General features: G+C 43.8%; 1 protein-coding gene across 1 annotated transcript in view; it reads right to left on the bottom strand.

Moving 5' to 3' along the window:
- The window catches only part of Spon1 (spondin 1), a 287,223-nt gene that overhangs the window by 208,947 nt on the left and 61,557 nt on the right, over nt 1–16,719 (bottom strand). Inside the window, exon 3 of the mRNA XM_006978617.4 lies at nt 227–360. Coding sequence (XP_006978679.1) covers nt 227–360 — 134 coding nt within the window. The remainder of the gene's footprint in view (nt 1–226; nt 361–16,719) is intronic.

Raw genomic sequence — 16,719 nt, 5'->3', positions numbered from 1 at the left:
ATAATCAGTCCTTGCATCATTATCTATGAATGCACAGAATGGCTGGAAGACTCATCACACTGGATGAAGACAGAGACATATGATTCGGTATGCATTTAGAATGGAGAAAATACAAGACCCAGAGAAATGTTTGCCTGATGCCCCAGAAGCCACACCTCTTCCTGCAGACACACAGGAAGTCTCTGATAACTGCAGGAAGATGGATGAAGAGTTCATGCTTACTTACTTCAGAATCACACAGCCTGTCCCTGTAGGTGGAGCTATCCAAAACACCTGGATCCGTGTCCTCCTCCGAGGGGTGCTTTCAGTGACTGCCACAGGGCAGTTACTCATAAACTGGGTCTCCTCTTCATCTATGATCTGTGTAAACCAGATGAAAATAAACACATTAAAATGCAGTGTCCTTGTAGGGGTGGAGAGAGCATTCTGAGTTGATTCTTGATTTTATTTCTAGACCCATCATTTTGCATTAGCAGCCTTTGATCCCCAGGCCCCAGAATAGTGCCTGGCAGAGAGCCCCAGCACAATGTGATTACAAAGATCTGGCACATTTGCGCTCTCTGGGCCCAGACATTGTGCCAGCACTTAGAGGAACTGGCCACTAGGTGATGATCCTGCTCACTGCTCCCAACCACCTGTGCAGGTCCTGCTTTCGATGAGGAGGAGGGGAAGGAGGAGGGTGTCTCTGGAGCAAAGTGAACCTTGTTGAGCTACAGCTTTAGAACTTGATTAAAATGTTTAAAAGCCCTCGTGGAGGAAGCATAGCAAAACACAGAAGTCACCCAGCTTCCTGCACTACCCACTGGAATAACTTCTACTTACGCCTTCTACTTAATTGCCATTCTCCCACGTAGAATCCCAGTGACTTTGAAGGACACTACACACAAGATAGTAGCCATTCTCATTCCTCCAGACTGTGTCAGTCAGTAGAACCCTCTCGTAGAATTAAAGTATGTAAGAATGTTTAGTGAAAGCCACTGTATCCAATTGTCCTTATTATCTGTATGTCATTTTTAATTTTGACAGTTTCATATGCTTTTAAAATAACTTTTAGTTAATTTAAATCCCCTTTACCCTTTCTTATCTCCCTTCCCTCTTCCACAGAAATCCTTCTTTCCAAGTACCTCTCTCGATTTCATGGTGTGTGGTGCATGTGTGTGTGTGTGTCCTCTGGGTTTAATTAGAGTAGCTTGCATGAGTATGTGTGGGAAGTTATTTACTGAAGCATGGGAAACTTATCAGGTGTCAAACCACTGGCTTAGTTAGGGTTACTGTTGCTATGATGAAACACCATGACCAGAAGCAAGTTGGGGAGGAAAAGGTTTATTTGGCTTACACTTCCATATCATAGTTGTGGTGGTTTGAATGTAATCAGCCCCCATAAGCCCATAGGGAGTGGCACTGTTAGGAGGTGTGGCCTTGTTGGAGGAAGTGTGTTACTGTGGGGGCAGTCTTGGTCTCCTATGCTCAAGCTATGTCCAGTATGATACACACAGTTACTTCTGCTACCTACAGGTCAAGATGTAGAGCCCTCAGCTCCTCCTCCAGCACCATGTCTGCCTGCATGCTGCCATGCTTCCCACCATAATAATAGTGAACTAAATCTCTGAAACTGTAAGCTACTCCCAATTAAATGTTTTCCTTTATAACAGTTGCTGTGGTCATGGTATCTTTTCACAGCAATAGAAACCCAAACTAAGACAATAGTCCATCACTAAAGAATTAGGACAGGAATTTAAACAGGACAGAAACCTAGAGTCTGATGCAGAGGCCATGGAGGGGTGTTGCTTTCTAGTTTGCTCAGCCTGTGTTCTTATAGAACCCAGGACCACCAGCCTAGGGGTGGCACCACCCATAATAGACTGGGCCCTCCTCCATTAATCACAAATTATGAAAATGCTCTATAGGTCTGCCTACAGCCAGATTTTAGAGAGGCATTTTCTCAGTTAAAGTACTCTCTACTCAGATGACTGTAACTTGTGTCAAGCTGACATACCACTAGCCAGCACAACTGACCCCTCGTCAACTTGACACACTAACATATCAGTGTTAAGCCATAACTTTCCCTTTCTTGTTCATCCGCAAGACTACACATTAATATTAACATCACAATATAAAATAGTGCAACTTTTAAAAGTCCCACAGCCTTTAAAAATTCAAAGACTTAAAAGTTCAAAGTGTCTTAAAAATATCCAAACTCTCTTTTAAAATCCAAAGTCTTTATGGAACTCCAAAATCTCTTTAAACGTTTAAAGTCTCTCAACTTGAGCTCCTGTAAAATCAAAAATAAACTAAATACTTTCTTACTTCAGAAAGGAAGGACCAGGGCCCAGTCGTAATCTGAACAAAGCACAACCAAACTCCAACTGTGTAAATAATTCGATGTCCAGTGTCTGGGATCCACTCAGTCTTCTGGGCTCCTCTAAAGGGATTGGATCACTTCTCTGGCTCCGCCCCTCCACAGCACACACAGCTCATCTTCTAGGCCCTGGCTGGTTCCACTCCACATCTGCTGCTCTTCCTGGTGGTTGTCCCATGTATCAGCATCTCCAAAATGCTAAGGTCTTCTGCTGCAACTGGGCTTCCCTTTCACCAATAGCCTCTCCTAGGTTCTGTAACCCTGCCATATGGTGCCAAGTCTCAGTTGCTCTCCATGACCCCTTCATGCCTTCAAAACCAGCATCACCTGGGTGGCTAGTACATTATCAAGTTCAGCTGCTAGCAGGAGGTACACACTTGGCTGCCTCTAGAACACTGTTTTAGTGTGTTGATCCCGAAGGAAACATTTCCCAGAGGACTTCACCTTGATGATGCCCATCTCTTAATCATAGTTGATTCAGTCCCAGATAATCAGAACCACAGATCCTTAACTCAAAACAGCAAACTGTACTGATAGAGTCATTAAGGGATTTTCAAACTTGCCTCTGAAACTTCACCAGCCGGGCCTCCATCATCTGCACTGCTCTCACCATTCTTTTTGTTTGTTGTTGTGTTTTTGAGACAAGTTTTCTTTGTGTAACAGCTTTGGCTGTCCTGGAACTCGATTTGTAGACCAGGCTGGTTTTGAACTCACAGAGATGCCTGCTTCTGCCTCCCGAGTGCTGGGATTAAAAGCGAGCAACCACCACTGTCCTGGTGCTTTCAACATTCTTATCTTCTAAGCTTCCACAGAACAGCTCACCAAGGTTTGAACACTCAATGGCTTTTCCAGCCCAAAGTTCTAAGTCCTTCCACAATCCTCCTAAAAACATACTGTCAGGTCTGTCACAGCAATACCTCACATTCCTGGTACCAATTTCTTTCTTGGTTAGGGTTGCTGCTGTGATGAAACACCACGACCAAAAGCAAATTGAGGAGGAAAGGGTTTATTTGGCTTACATTTGCATATCACTGTTCATCACTGAAGGAAGTCAAAACAGGAACTCAAGCAGGGCAGGAGCCTGGAGGCAGGAGCTGAAGCAGAGGCCATGGAGGGGGGCTGCTGACTGGCTTGCTCATTATAGCTTTCTCAGCCGGCTTTCTTAAAGAACCCAAGACCACCAGCCCAAAGATGGCACCACCCACAATGGGCTGGGCCCTCCCTCATCAACCACTAATTAAGAAAATGTCCTACAGGCTTGCCTACAGCCTGATCCTACAGAGGCATTTTCTCAATTAAGGGTCCTTCCTTTCAGATGACTATAACTTGTGTCAAATTGACATAAAACTAGTCAGCATAACTCCTAAAGAAAATATCATATTGCACAATTCTTTTTTTAATAAACTTCTGGAATAAATTTTATATTTTGTTGAATTTTTTAATTTATTTTTTGAGAATTTCATATATAAGAATTACATCATTTCTACCTCCCACCTTCCCCCTTCAACTCCTCCCATTTATCCTCCCAACTCTCTTTCAAATTTATTCTTTGATTATTACTGTTTTTATATGTACACAGGTATACATAAACACAATCACCTAGTCTAGCTAATGTTGTTTATATGTATATGTGTTTAGGGCTGACCACTTGCAAATGGGTAACCTATCAGGGAACTTGTCCCTGGAGAGTCCCCCTTTCTCAGCAGCCATTAATTGCCTTCAGTTCTTCATTTAGGGGTGGGGCCTTGTGAAATTCCCCATCCATGTTGGCACATCATTGCCCAGGTCTTCTTCAAGCAATCATTGTTGAAACGGGTGCAGCTTCTCTGCTATATATAGGAGACAGCATCTCTCTGCAGACATCCTGATTCTTGGTTCTTACACTCTTCCTGCCCATCTCCCAGGATCTTCCCTGAGCCTTGTGTACAGGGGTTGTGTCGTAGATGCATCAACTGGAGTCGAGTACCTCCTGGTCAGTTGTTCTCTGTATTTTGACCAGTTGTAAACTTCTGTAATGGTCTCCCTCTGCTGCAAAAAGAAGCTTCCCCGATGAGGACTGAGAGCTGCACTTACTGTGGGTATAAGGATTTAGAATGCAGCTAGGAATTATACTGTTTTAGGAAAGTGGGAATAGTAGCTCCATGACCTCACCAGCCCTGGGCAGTTGGCCAGTTTTATGGTTCCAGGCAGGAATTCCCTCCTACTGCGTGGGCCTTACGTCCAGTAAGACAGCTGTTGGTTACCCCCAGGATGCCGCGATTGCACCTGTAGCTCTAGCTTTCTATTCTGGTAACTGTTCTAGTTTGTAGCCTTTCAGCCAAGTACGATGGCTAACTGCTTTTCTGTTGATAGTTTTAAATCTATGTTCCCAAGAGCTATTGATCCGTAGTTTTCTTTTGTGTAATATCTTTGGTTTTGTTGATAAAGTAACAGTTTCTTAATAGACCAAGTTAGGAAGTGTCCCTGCTGCTCCTATCATCCGAAAGAGCCTATAGATTTGGTCTAATTTCTTCCTAAACCTTTTGAAAGTATTCACAAGTGACTGTGTCTAGGTTTGGTGTTTTCTGTTTGAGAGATTATTAATTATTGATTTGATCTCTTTAATAGACATAGGTCTATTCTGATAAGACTTTTGGAAGATTGTGATTTTTAAGGAATTGGACGGGTTCAATCTAGGTTATAAAATTTGTGGTCATAAGAGTTGTTCACATTATTTATTTAAAATACTTGTAACCCTTGGATATGTAGTGATGTCCATTCTTTCGTTTCTACTTCAGTAATTGGTGTCTTTTCTTTCTCAGACTGGCTGAAGGCTATTCAATTCATTAATCTTTAAAAAGGAACCACAAGATTTTGGCCTTGTTAGCTTTCTCTACTGATTCCATATTTTCAATTTCATTGATTTCTACTACTTTAAAAAGTTACTTCTTTTGTTTTTGAGAATGTTCTAGATTTCATTTACTATAATATTTCTAGTTTCTTAAGGTAAAACCTCAGACTATTGAATTTTAGATCTTTATTGAAAAAGATCATTCAATGCTATAAATTTCCCTCCAAACACTGTTTTTATAATACATATATTTCGGTAAGCTGTGTTTTCCTGTTCATTTATTTGAAGTATTTAAAGTTGTTCTTAGAAATGGGCTATTTACTCTCTAAGTGTTTTAGAAATTTCAAACTTTCTGTTATTGACTTTCTGCTTAATTCTTGTGTAGACTAAGAATGTGCATTGTGTGATGCTTGTTCTTTTAAATTAGTGAAAGCTTGTTTGGGGGCTTTGGGTGTGCTCTAGCTTGGCAAATGTACCACATAAATCTAAGAATGTGGACTGTACTATTAACAGATGAAGTGGTCAGGGATGTACTGTTAACAGGTGAAGTGGTCAGTGATGCCAGTTAGCAGGTGAAGTGGTCAAGGATGTACAGTTAGCAGGTGAAGTGGTCAGTGATGCCAGTTAGCAGGTAAAGTGGTCAAGGATGCCAGTTAGCAGGTGAAGTGGTCAAGGATGCCAGTTAGCAGGTGAAGTGGTCAAGGATGTACAGTAAGCAGGTGAAGTGGTCAGTGATGCCAGTTAGCAGGTGAAGTGGTCAAGGATGCCAGTAAGCAGGTGATGATGCTGTTAAACTCAACTAAGTTCTTGCCACTCTTTCCCCAGTCCTGGATCCATCCATGCCTGTTAGAGGTGGGTTGAAGTCTCCAGCTATAATAGGGGTTTGGCTTTTCCTTGATGATTCAGCCTTGAACACTTTTGATGCTCTGTGGTCAAATACATAGAAAGATTGTGGTATCTTCTTCAAGAACTAGCTTCTTTAAACTTGTGTGATGCTCCACTTTCCAATGAGCATCCCTGCTCTGATGCTGCCTTTGACTAAATGTCCCACAGCAAGCTACTCTCTTTTGGTCAGTACTAGCATGGTGGATCTTTCTCTCATGACCTCTGTCTTCTAACTGGTGGGTTTAGACCACTAACATTCAGAGTGATTAGTGAATTGATTACATTTATTAATCTTTTCTATATATCCTCCTTGCTTCCTGCCCATTTTTCTCTTTCACTCTTCTTGCTTTTGTGACTGTACCCAGCTAATATTGAACATATTTTATTCCATTTTCTCTCCTTTCTTAGCCAAACAGTTTTAATTCTTTTGAAAATCCATTTGGGGGCTGGAGAGATAGATCAGCGGGTAAGAACATTTTCTTTAACTGAATTAGGACCTGAGTTCAGATCCCTAGCACACACATCTGTAACCTTAGCCTGGGGAGTACAGAGATAGATGGATCCCAGGGCTTGCTGGCCAGCTAGTCTATCTGCAATGGAGAGCTCTAGGTCAAAATGAGAGACAGTGGAAAGAATATAAGGTGGAGAGTAGATACCTGTTGGCCACTGACCTCCCCACATGTGCAAGTATGGGCACTTACATGCATGCACTGCACACACATACATGCACACACACATACTTGCATACCACATACACCAAAAAATCCAAGTAAAAAAGCCTGTTTTCAATAGATATCCTACAAATTTGCAGCATACATTTATAGTTAATCAAAATCCACCTTCAAATTACAGCAGACTACTTCACAGTACTGTAAGTGCCCTATAATAACAAAACGCTCTCAATTCCTCATTATTGTTGTTCATTTAAAACATGTTATCTCCCTTCAGTCTTTCCTTATTTTTGTACTTTCCTTTGGTTTGTTGTTTTTTTGGTTTTGTTTGTTTGTTTTTAAGACAGGGTCTAGTTATTTAGCCCAGGCTGGCCCAAGACTTCCTATTTCTGCTTCCTAGGTCCGGGATGTGGTACCCAACTTTAACTTGTAAGTCACTCTCTTCCATTTTCCTCTTCGTTCCTCCTGCTCATTCTCATTATACACATTTTGTACCTTTTGCACTCATTCCAAAGTTCTTAGATACTGTCTTTTCCCTCATTTTTCTCTCTATTTTTCCTTTTATGAATTCCCAAAGATGCATCTCTAAGCTCAGCGATGCCTTCCACAGCCACGTTGTCTTCTGGTAAGTCCATCGAAGGCATTCTTCATTTCTGTTGCACTGTTTTTGATTGCTAGCCTTTGAAAACCCTCTTGGGACCCGATTTCCATTGCCTTCCTGCCCTCTGCTTACATCACTCATCTGTTCTCACATGTTGGGCTCTTGGTATTTTAATTGCACTGTTTTAAAATTCCTACTCTAACTCCAAACTTCCTGCCGTATCTGACTCTGTCCTGACACTGTTCAGTCTCTTTGAACTATGTTTTTTTTTTTTTTAAATCTTTTAATAGACATTATCCTTTCCTGTTGGAAGACAGATGTGATAGATGGGGTCAACAGAGCTGCTAAGCATAGGACTTTCGTGGGATGTGGGAGGAATGGAAGTGGTCGACAGTCCCGTGGCTGGGTCTCCATCCTTTAGTGAGCCAGTGACCCTGGCCTAGGAGCCTCATCTGAGCTTCTTAGTTATCCTCTTTCGGGTGAAACAGGGAAGTAGAGCTGGGTATTTCCCATGCCTAGGGCTAGCTTAGCTCCTCCTACTGACAGGAGTGATTATGGGAATACTTAACTACTATAAAATACTAGAAGCATGAGAAATTTTCCCTCAGTTTCTCTTGTGAGAGCTTGGTAGACCTTCTGGTATTAAACTCACAAAAGATGCTGGGACTTCCCAATACTTGGGTCTCTGTGATGTTTTAGCTCTTGGAAGGATGCCCAGGGAGCCCCCAGTAATTCATCTGTCATGGGGCAGGTTTTCCTGCCCTGGCCAAGATTCCCATGGAGGTCTTTGTTAAGTGGTGATTCTGTAGATCTGCTCGTCTGCTTCTTTGATATTAGGGACAGCATTAGCCCTTTCTCCTGGTCCTTCCACGTTGTAATAGTAAAATAGGCCAGGGCTAATAAGCACCAGTGGTGTATTTCTTACTGATCTGGAGGCTGGGAGCCAAGATCAAGGTGCTGCTTTTCAGAGTGCACCTGTGCACCACATCCTCACACAGTGAAGGGACAAATAAGCCCCCTCAGGCCTCTTGTAAAGGGGCATGAATCAATTCCTGACGGCTCCCGCCCTCATCATCTAATCACACTGGAAGTCTATCTTCTAATACAAACAAGTTGGTGAGCAGGAACTAGTATATGAGTTTTCTGGGGTTACAATCACTGAGACGCTAGTACCCTGTGACTGCTTTTATCTGCAGGTCCTCAAAAGACTTGGTTTTCTGTTCATTCAGAATGGATGGTGTGACATCTTTTAGCTCCAAACCAGGAGCCAGAAGCCACTTACTTTTAATGGCACTTCCTCTGTGTTTTTTTCCACTTTTATTTTTTTCATGCAGAGTGACCATGTAATTTATTATCCAAAACAGATAAAAGGATACTTTTTGCAGTCCTGGGGATCAAATCCAGGCTCTCCTATGTATCCAGCAAGCATTCTACCACTGACCTACACTCCCCGATTTCCAGAGCTGCTATTAAAGGTTCTGGGCTGACAAACAAAACTAAGACTTCTCAACCAGTGAGGGTAATCTTAACACGTACCAGATCCCCCCAAACTCATTTGTTTCTGGGTTTTCTATTCTCTTCCCAATGCCACCATCCCCACATTGTATTATAATGTATTCTGACATCTAGAAAGTGACAGCAAGTCTTGCCTCCTTGCTCCACTTTATCAGCACGTGCTAGCTACGTGTGTTGTTATTCTGGAAGGCTATATGCAAGCCCCTTATGTTGTGGTCATCTTATCTTTCTAGCGTGATAAAAATCTTTGTGCTGTTGCACAGAGCTTTGGGACCTGGCCGGTGGAGTCTAGTCTCATTGTCTCCCAACCGCAGCTCTGCCCTGCCCCTCTGCTGCATGCATATGGCGAACCCAGTCACAACAGAGGTTTGAAAGATCTCTCTCTCTCTCCTCCTTTCGCTTTACAGAAACAACCCACCCAGCCACTATCGGGAAAACACTCTTTTCCCTGTGCATTGCCACCCTGCTCCCCCATTTCTGTGTCGACAGAGACACGTTTCTTCTTTCTCACATCTGCTTTACTTCCTGAGACCAACACTTGTCCCGTTTCTCTAGTGCAGAGCCAGCGTGTGCTGCCACCAAATCCTTCCTGTGACCTTTGAAGTGCTTCCGCTCTCTCCCATTTCAAAGTTAAAAGACTCCTCCCCAGCCCTCCATACCCCCAGTTACGTTTTACCTTTCTTCTTGCCATCATCATCAAATCACTCGAACAACTTGACTGAACTGCTACCTCACCTCCTACTCAGTCTTCACCCCAGTTCTGTGTATTTTCAGTTCACACTATCAAAGCGCCTCTAGCTACACCTTCTGCAACGCTTATTCAACAGATCCTCCGTCCTGGTTCTTACCATACCCTACCCCAACCCTACATGTGGCTTATCTCCATCTTGCTCCCTCTCCTACACCTATCCTAACTTTCCCCGTCCATTCTTTCTCTCCTTTCCCTGCCTGCTCCCCTTCCTCTACTGGCCTTCAATTGCTCAAGGCTGGGTCTTAAACCTCCTCCCATCTATCTGCCTTCAGTCTGTCTCTGCAGGGGTTTTCATTCAACACATGGCTTTAATTATCACTTCTGTGGAAGGATTCAAGAGTTGACATTGCCCGTCTTGGCAGCCTCACTGAGCTCCATGTTCAACCTTCTATCTTTTAGTTCCCTTACTTTGAGATTTATTTAAGAAAAAAAAAACCTAACCCCCCCCCAAAAAAAAAAACAAAAACAAAAACAAAACCCAACCTAGCTCAAAGCCACCTTGTTAATAGCTGATCTAATCAGTTTCCCTTGGGTCTGGTCCTTCTCCCGTTATACAACTCAGAAGCAACAGGTGTCCTCCGTGGCTTGGCCGTTGCTTTCGCCCTCACACCCACAGGATGCTATTTTATCTCCCAGATAGAGGACAGCGCCTGTGTCCTGCCACCGTCCTCGCTGCCGCCCGGGGTTGACTGGACTAACATAAACCCATTCTCTCGCCTTGCTCTGATTTTTCCACACTGCAAGCCAGAGGAACCTTTTAAAAACACACAAAACGTTTTAAAGTCCTCCCCCTAAAGAAACTGCACAGCTTTTCATTGCTTCCAGAATGGAGACTAATGTCTTTGACAGAGTCGTTCCTGCCCTCCTACCCCAGAGCCTCACTCTGCTCCGTCTCTCCACTGGTTTTCTGTTCTTGGCTTCTCTGCTGGGGCGCTTCCTCCTGCCAAAGCCTGGTCAATTCCCACTTCCTGGGCCTTTTTAAAAACCCACGTTTCCTCAGCACTTAGCATGGTGCCTGGCACATACAGATGTGCCCTTAAGAACACCGAGTGCAGCCAGCCTCCAGATCAGCGGGGAACCGGTTCCAGCAATGTGTAAAACTGCACAGTATCTACATATCACGTATGCATAGCCTGCCTGTAATACCTCTATAATGGAAATCATTATTACAGCCTAGAGTTTAGGAAATAGTAACAAAATCTGCGTATGTTTAAAAAATGTATTTAAAAAATAAAATATTTTTTGACCCTCAGTTGGTGCAGACACGGAGAACAAACTGAACTCGCCTCTTTCGTTCGGTTGCGAGGTTGCTGTGCCTGTCTTGGCTACAATCTCTGTCTGAGTGCCTTTCATCGCAATTCCCTGGACTTCTACCTTACTGTGTTGTTTTCTTAGATACGTTAACGACCTCGGCACTAGTAATAGCTAGTAGTTTTCAGTGTTTCCTTCTGGTAAGAGACTAGACATACACTATTTCCATTCCCCTCAGACACTGAAAAAGAAACATTACTGGGGGAAGCCATTACCATGTAGAGGGTCAGGTCACCTGTTCCAAGCCCCAGGATGGCGGAGCCTGGGTTGGAGCGCAGGCCTCCTTGACTGGAATACCCACTCCTTCCTTTATACCGCAGACCTCCTATGGCATCACCCCTCTTCTGGTAGACAAGAGGTTTCTTTCTAGTCTAGCTTTGTCCCATGGAACCACACACATGAGGAGCCCCACCCAACAAAATGTCCCTCCCCCAAACACCCAAGTACTTAGTTCACATAAACAGCACTTTTGCTTTACATTTGCTAAAGGGTACTTAGCACCGCTGTGCAGTGTTGTGGATGTCTAAACAACACGAGTTTCCTGGACTTGCACAAACGAGACTCCCTTTTGCTCATTGTCACAGAGAACTCTGAGGGTCCTTTGAGCCCTAAGACTTTGAAATCCTTGGGAGGATTCCGGTTGATCACACTGGGAAAGTCAAAAGCATCAAATATTTAATAACAAGCTACTGTCCACCAGGTGTTTAACAAGGTCATATCTTTGTACCCTTGACATGAAGCTCAGCGTGATCTGGTCTGGATTCTTATCCAAAGCTATCTAAACCCAAGGCTTAGTTTGGTCCAACTGAACTCTGACACAGACTCTAGCTGGGGGAAGGACTATGGTCTCTGGTCCAGAACTGAAACAACAAAGAATGTTTTCCAAGCTATGGAAGCCACCTCAGGTAAATATGGCTGTTTATCCTCCATCTCAGTGGCCAGATGGTAATTAAGCATTGAACAGAAGGGGCTGTTTCCTTGGGTTCAGAGAACGCTCCCAACAGCACCTTGCTCCTCAGAAAATACCAGCTTCTTCCAAAAGAGTCTTGGATCTGTGAGAACTGTTTCTTCTCTACCTAACCCTAACTGACTTCACACTTCAGCACTGTCCGTACCGGACCTGGGAATTCTACCAAGTTAACCACCGTCTAAATGACAGCCGCTCATTTCAGTCAAGGTTTCTTTGCTCAACACTGAAGATGAGAAAATTAATACCTGTTACAGTGAGCAGTTGAATACAATGATGCTTATTTTTTTAAATTTATTTGTATTTTATGTTCATTGATGGTTTTACTGCATGTATGTCTGTATGAGGGTGTCAGATCCCCTGGAACTGGAGCTACAGACAGGTGTGAGCTGCCATGTGGGTGCTGGGAATTGAACCCAGGTCCTCTGAAAGAGCAGCCAGTGCTCTTAACTGCTGAGCCCTTGAGCCCTCTCTCCAGCCTAATGATGGAGATTTTTATTTCCTTTTATATTTTTTATAGTTTCTAAATCTTCTGAAATGATAACATATTCTGCTAAGTGAAGTTTTTTTAAGGATATCACTAAAACATTTTAAGGCTTACATTTCTATTTTATATACAGGTCAGATCAAAGCTTTTCATATTATTTGTAAGTTTAAAGTCATTCTGAGAAAGGTTTGCTGGTAAGTGGCTGCTTGGCTGGCACCCTACCAGAGACACAGAGATCTCACTCTGTGACCAGTTTTCAGCCAGCCAGGTGAGGCAGACACCCACCAAGGTCTGTGTGTGTACTTACAGAACATTTGTAAATCTATTGTCAAAATAACTGGCTGAGTATCTGTCCTGAATGGGCTCTTTCAAGTATTGAGGACATTCTGTCTTTTTCTTTTCAATGATAGTTATTGAACCTCTGAGTCACATCTTCATCCCATGATATTCTAAGCCACCTTAACAGCATGAATTTCCAGGCTTCCAAGACTTTCTGCTGGCCACAGCCCTAGTCTTGGCCACATACCATGTCCTTCTGAAATGTCAACCATGACCTACTTTTGCTCTCAAGGTGTCTCTCCCTGCCTCATCCTGTTTATCTTTCTTTCTATATTAAATACATCATACTTGTTTCCTGAATCTAACCCTGGTCCCGTTCCTCAACTCTGACCTGGATTCTTTAAACCTACTTCTCATGCCACGTTCCTAGTCCAGCAAGCACAGCCTTGAGAGGTGCTTCGTACAAGAGCCCAGAGGAAGTTACAAGTGTTCAAACAGGTGAGCAGGCCGTGTGACAGCACGCTTAGGTGACTGCCATTCAAATGTCCATCTTGGTGACATAATGGACACCTGCATCAGGGAAGCAGTGCCCCCCACCATAGAGATTAGGGAGAGTAGTCATTCCCACAGATAACTGGGGAGGCATCAGATAATTGAGCAGGAAACTGGCCCTAGGGACATGGACTTGGGGCACAGTTGGCAGGGAGGTTAGAAAAGTTGACTCTGTGACCAAGAATGGCTTCTTCTGCAGGGAGTGTGAGGTGTGATTAAGAGGACAAGGCAGGCAACCAGTGATCCATGCTGGGGCATCATGATGATGGGTGCCTGCCAGGGACAGTGGTACAATAATCCCCAAACAGTGACAGTGGCTGCTCAAGCAGGTGGTCCTTAAGTCTTTATTGGTCTGAGTTGTGAGTGAACTGAGTCATAAGACATGAGGACAAGGCATTAGAATTTCTAAGTGTGACTTGCTGAGTCTGGGAGATTAGGGGGCACAGACTGCTGTAGATAGGGATTGGAAACGAGGCAAGAAGTGCCGTGACACCCACCTCCAACATGTCCTCTTTGGAGAAAGAGGGGGTGAGAAGGCAGAAACTGTATGAGTCAATGTTTTTTGAGTCAGGTGAGGTTGGATTCAAACACAGCTCTGCCACTTTCTAGGCAGATGACTTGGGCTAACCCTTGGAATGCTCATCAGTGCTCCAGCAAAATGCAAATAATATTACCCATCTTGCTTGGCTTGAAATAGTTTTCATAAAGCATCTAACACATATGCCCTTAGTTTATTGTAACTCCCGTTTTAAAAAAAAAGATTTTTATTATTTATTTATGAGTGCTTTATCTGCATGTACAACTTTATGCCAGAAGAGGGCATCAGATTCCACTAGAGATGGTTGTGAGCCACCATGTGGTTGCTGGGAGTTGAACTTAGGACCTCTGGAAGAGCAGGCAGTGCTTTTAACCACTGAGGCATCTCTCCAGCCCCCTGTAACTCCCTTTTCATGGAGAGCACCCTTCTCCTAACCAGGCATGCTCCACATCTCCAAGAGCAGGAATCTCCTCAAAACTAGGAGTTGACCAACCCAAAAGACATCCTAAATAGAAGGAATGACCTTTATTATTACTGTATTAGCAGCATCAGTTCATTATAGGAAAATCAGGAGGCAGAGACAAGGGGAAAAGAACATTACTTGTGATTGGATCATCTCACAACAGTTATTGACATTTTTGTGTACATCTTTTCAGAACATACACACATACATACATATACACATACACACTTATGCATTTTTAGAATGCAAGATTACACGGTACTTCCTATCTCAAAACCTGCCTTCCACTTATCTTGTAATCCACTCTTTCAATCTACAATATATCTTAAGTATCTTTCTTTTCCATTCAACATATAATCTTAATAAAATAGTTCATGGCTGAAACATAGTCCACTTTATTCATTCAACTAACAAATGTTGAGCATATGTTGATAAGTTGAGACTACTGTGATTATTCTTAATGACTAGATTTTATATCATTAGTTTTTCTGCAGGTGAAATTAATGTAGGTTATTGCTGTTGAGTCTGCCTAGGATTAAATCTGAGAGAATCCAAGGAAAATAATTGCATCCATCAAATAACCTATTTCTAGTTTATCATGGGAACCTTTCTAAGGTTTATTTTTGTTTTATTTTATCTGTTTGAGTGTTTTGCCTGCATGTATGTCTGTGCACCAGACATGTGCAGTTCCCTCAGAGGTCAGAGGAAGGTGCTAGATCTCCTGGCATGACAGAAGGTTGTCAAGCACCACATGGGTGCTGGGAAAGGAACCCAGGTCCTCTGCAAGAGCAGCCAGTGCTCTTAACGTCTGAGCCAGTGTCCCAGTCCTTAGCACCAGAGATATGTTGTCGCTTGTTTGTTTTGTTGTTTTTGTTTGAAAACCATGGAAGGAAAGACAGATACTTCTGTCTTTTATGAAGGAGCTTTCAAAGTAGATTTCTTCAAATTAAGATTGTGCTTGCATAGCTCCAAAAAGGAAGATCTTTCTGGAAAAGGTTCGGAAGACAGAAAAATAAAGGAGACATAACCCCCACTGTTTCAAAAGTTCGGTTTGTTTCCCTGTAGCCTTCTCTCCATCTGTACTGGAAAATTGTAACAAGCTGTGTTTGTTTTGTGTGAGTGCTAGGAACCTCAACACTTTCACAAGCTCTTCCAAAGCCACCAGGAACACAGTCTGAAGGTTTGTGTTGTTGGCTTTGAATAGACAACCTCTTTTTCCCCCGAGACAGGGTCTCTGCCTGTAGCACAGGCTGCTCCCAAACCTATCATGTAGCTCAAACTGACCTCAAACTCAAGATCCACGTGCCTCACCTCCTGAATACTTGCAGGACAAGTGTGCACCACCTCACCTGGTGTAACCGGGTCCCTCTGCTACGTTGTAAACATTCAGGCCTCTATCTCCTCTGCAAAGTCCCCAGAATTCCCTCTTTTCACTAGAACCTCTTCAAACAGACTGTCTGTTTTGTTCATCTTTCCTATTTTCCCTGCTTTATTTTATCACCCCCAGAGGGGTTATCTTGTTTCCACACCCAAGAAGCACTCAGGGATCTGGCAGGAGGTGATTCAGCCACAGGCACAATCTGTGGCCCCTCTGGAACCCCAGCCTGGGCACACGGCCTCTGAATCCACCAAGGGCTCATTCCCAGAGCCACCAGCTCATGTTCCCATTAAAGACAGATTAAATCAGTCCTCTATGCTGTGTGGGTTGTGTACACAAGGGAGCCAACACAGCAGGCCAGACTCGGGAGCAGGGCTGGACCAAGACATGTGGGTGCACTGGGCAGACTAGTCACTTGGCCTCCTTTCAGAGTGATGTTCTCTAAATATTTGCCCAACATTCACTGGGAGGAAGAGGCTGAGTGCTGCGTGGGAGAAGGAATCTGGAAAGACTGTGGGCTCAGCAATACTTCTCCTTATGCCCCCGAGCGTAAGCCTGGCTCTGACCCATGCACTACACCTCGGAGGCCTGGAGCCAGTGCCTGTGCCAATTCTTGACACCGGAAAGCTCTGCGGGGCCGGTGGAGGGGAGATGGGGGTTGCTGCTTCTGCCAGCAGACAGGGGTGTAGGTGGGGGATCTGACAGAACCCAGCAGCCCTGTTCATTGTCAGCGTAACTTTTCTGTAGAATGGGTGGTAATGAGTGTCCCCTTCTGCTGGCTGGAAGGTTTTTAATGAACCAATCAACAAAGTCACTAAGAGGTCCCTGGCACAAAGCCACCACGGTGTGTGTTAGAATCACTGTGTATTATTATCATAAATACCCTCATTACCATTCTCCTGTCATGTTAGCTGGTGACAGTTCTGGGAAAGACCATTTTCCCCATCTCAGTACATTTCCAGCCACGTTCTGCTCCTTGCAGCCTGGAATCCAGGGCACCACCCCTGCTGGCCCACCCCTAAATCCAGTGCACTGGGGAGCCTTGAGCACAATGGGCAGCTCCTTTAGACCTGGGGCAGAGGTGTGCATGTATGTAGGGGTATAGTGGTCACCTCTTGACATTTCTTTTCAT

The sequence above is a fragment of the Peromyscus maniculatus genome, chromosome 1 (genome assembly GCF_049852395.1).
Source record: "Peromyscus maniculatus bairdii isolate BWxNUB_F1_BW_parent chromosome 1, HU_Pman_BW_mat_3.1, whole genome shotgun sequence".
NCBI lineage: Eukaryota > Metazoa > Chordata > Mammalia > Rodentia > Cricetidae > Peromyscus > Peromyscus maniculatus.
This window is presented reverse-complemented; position numbering and strand designations above follow the sequence as displayed.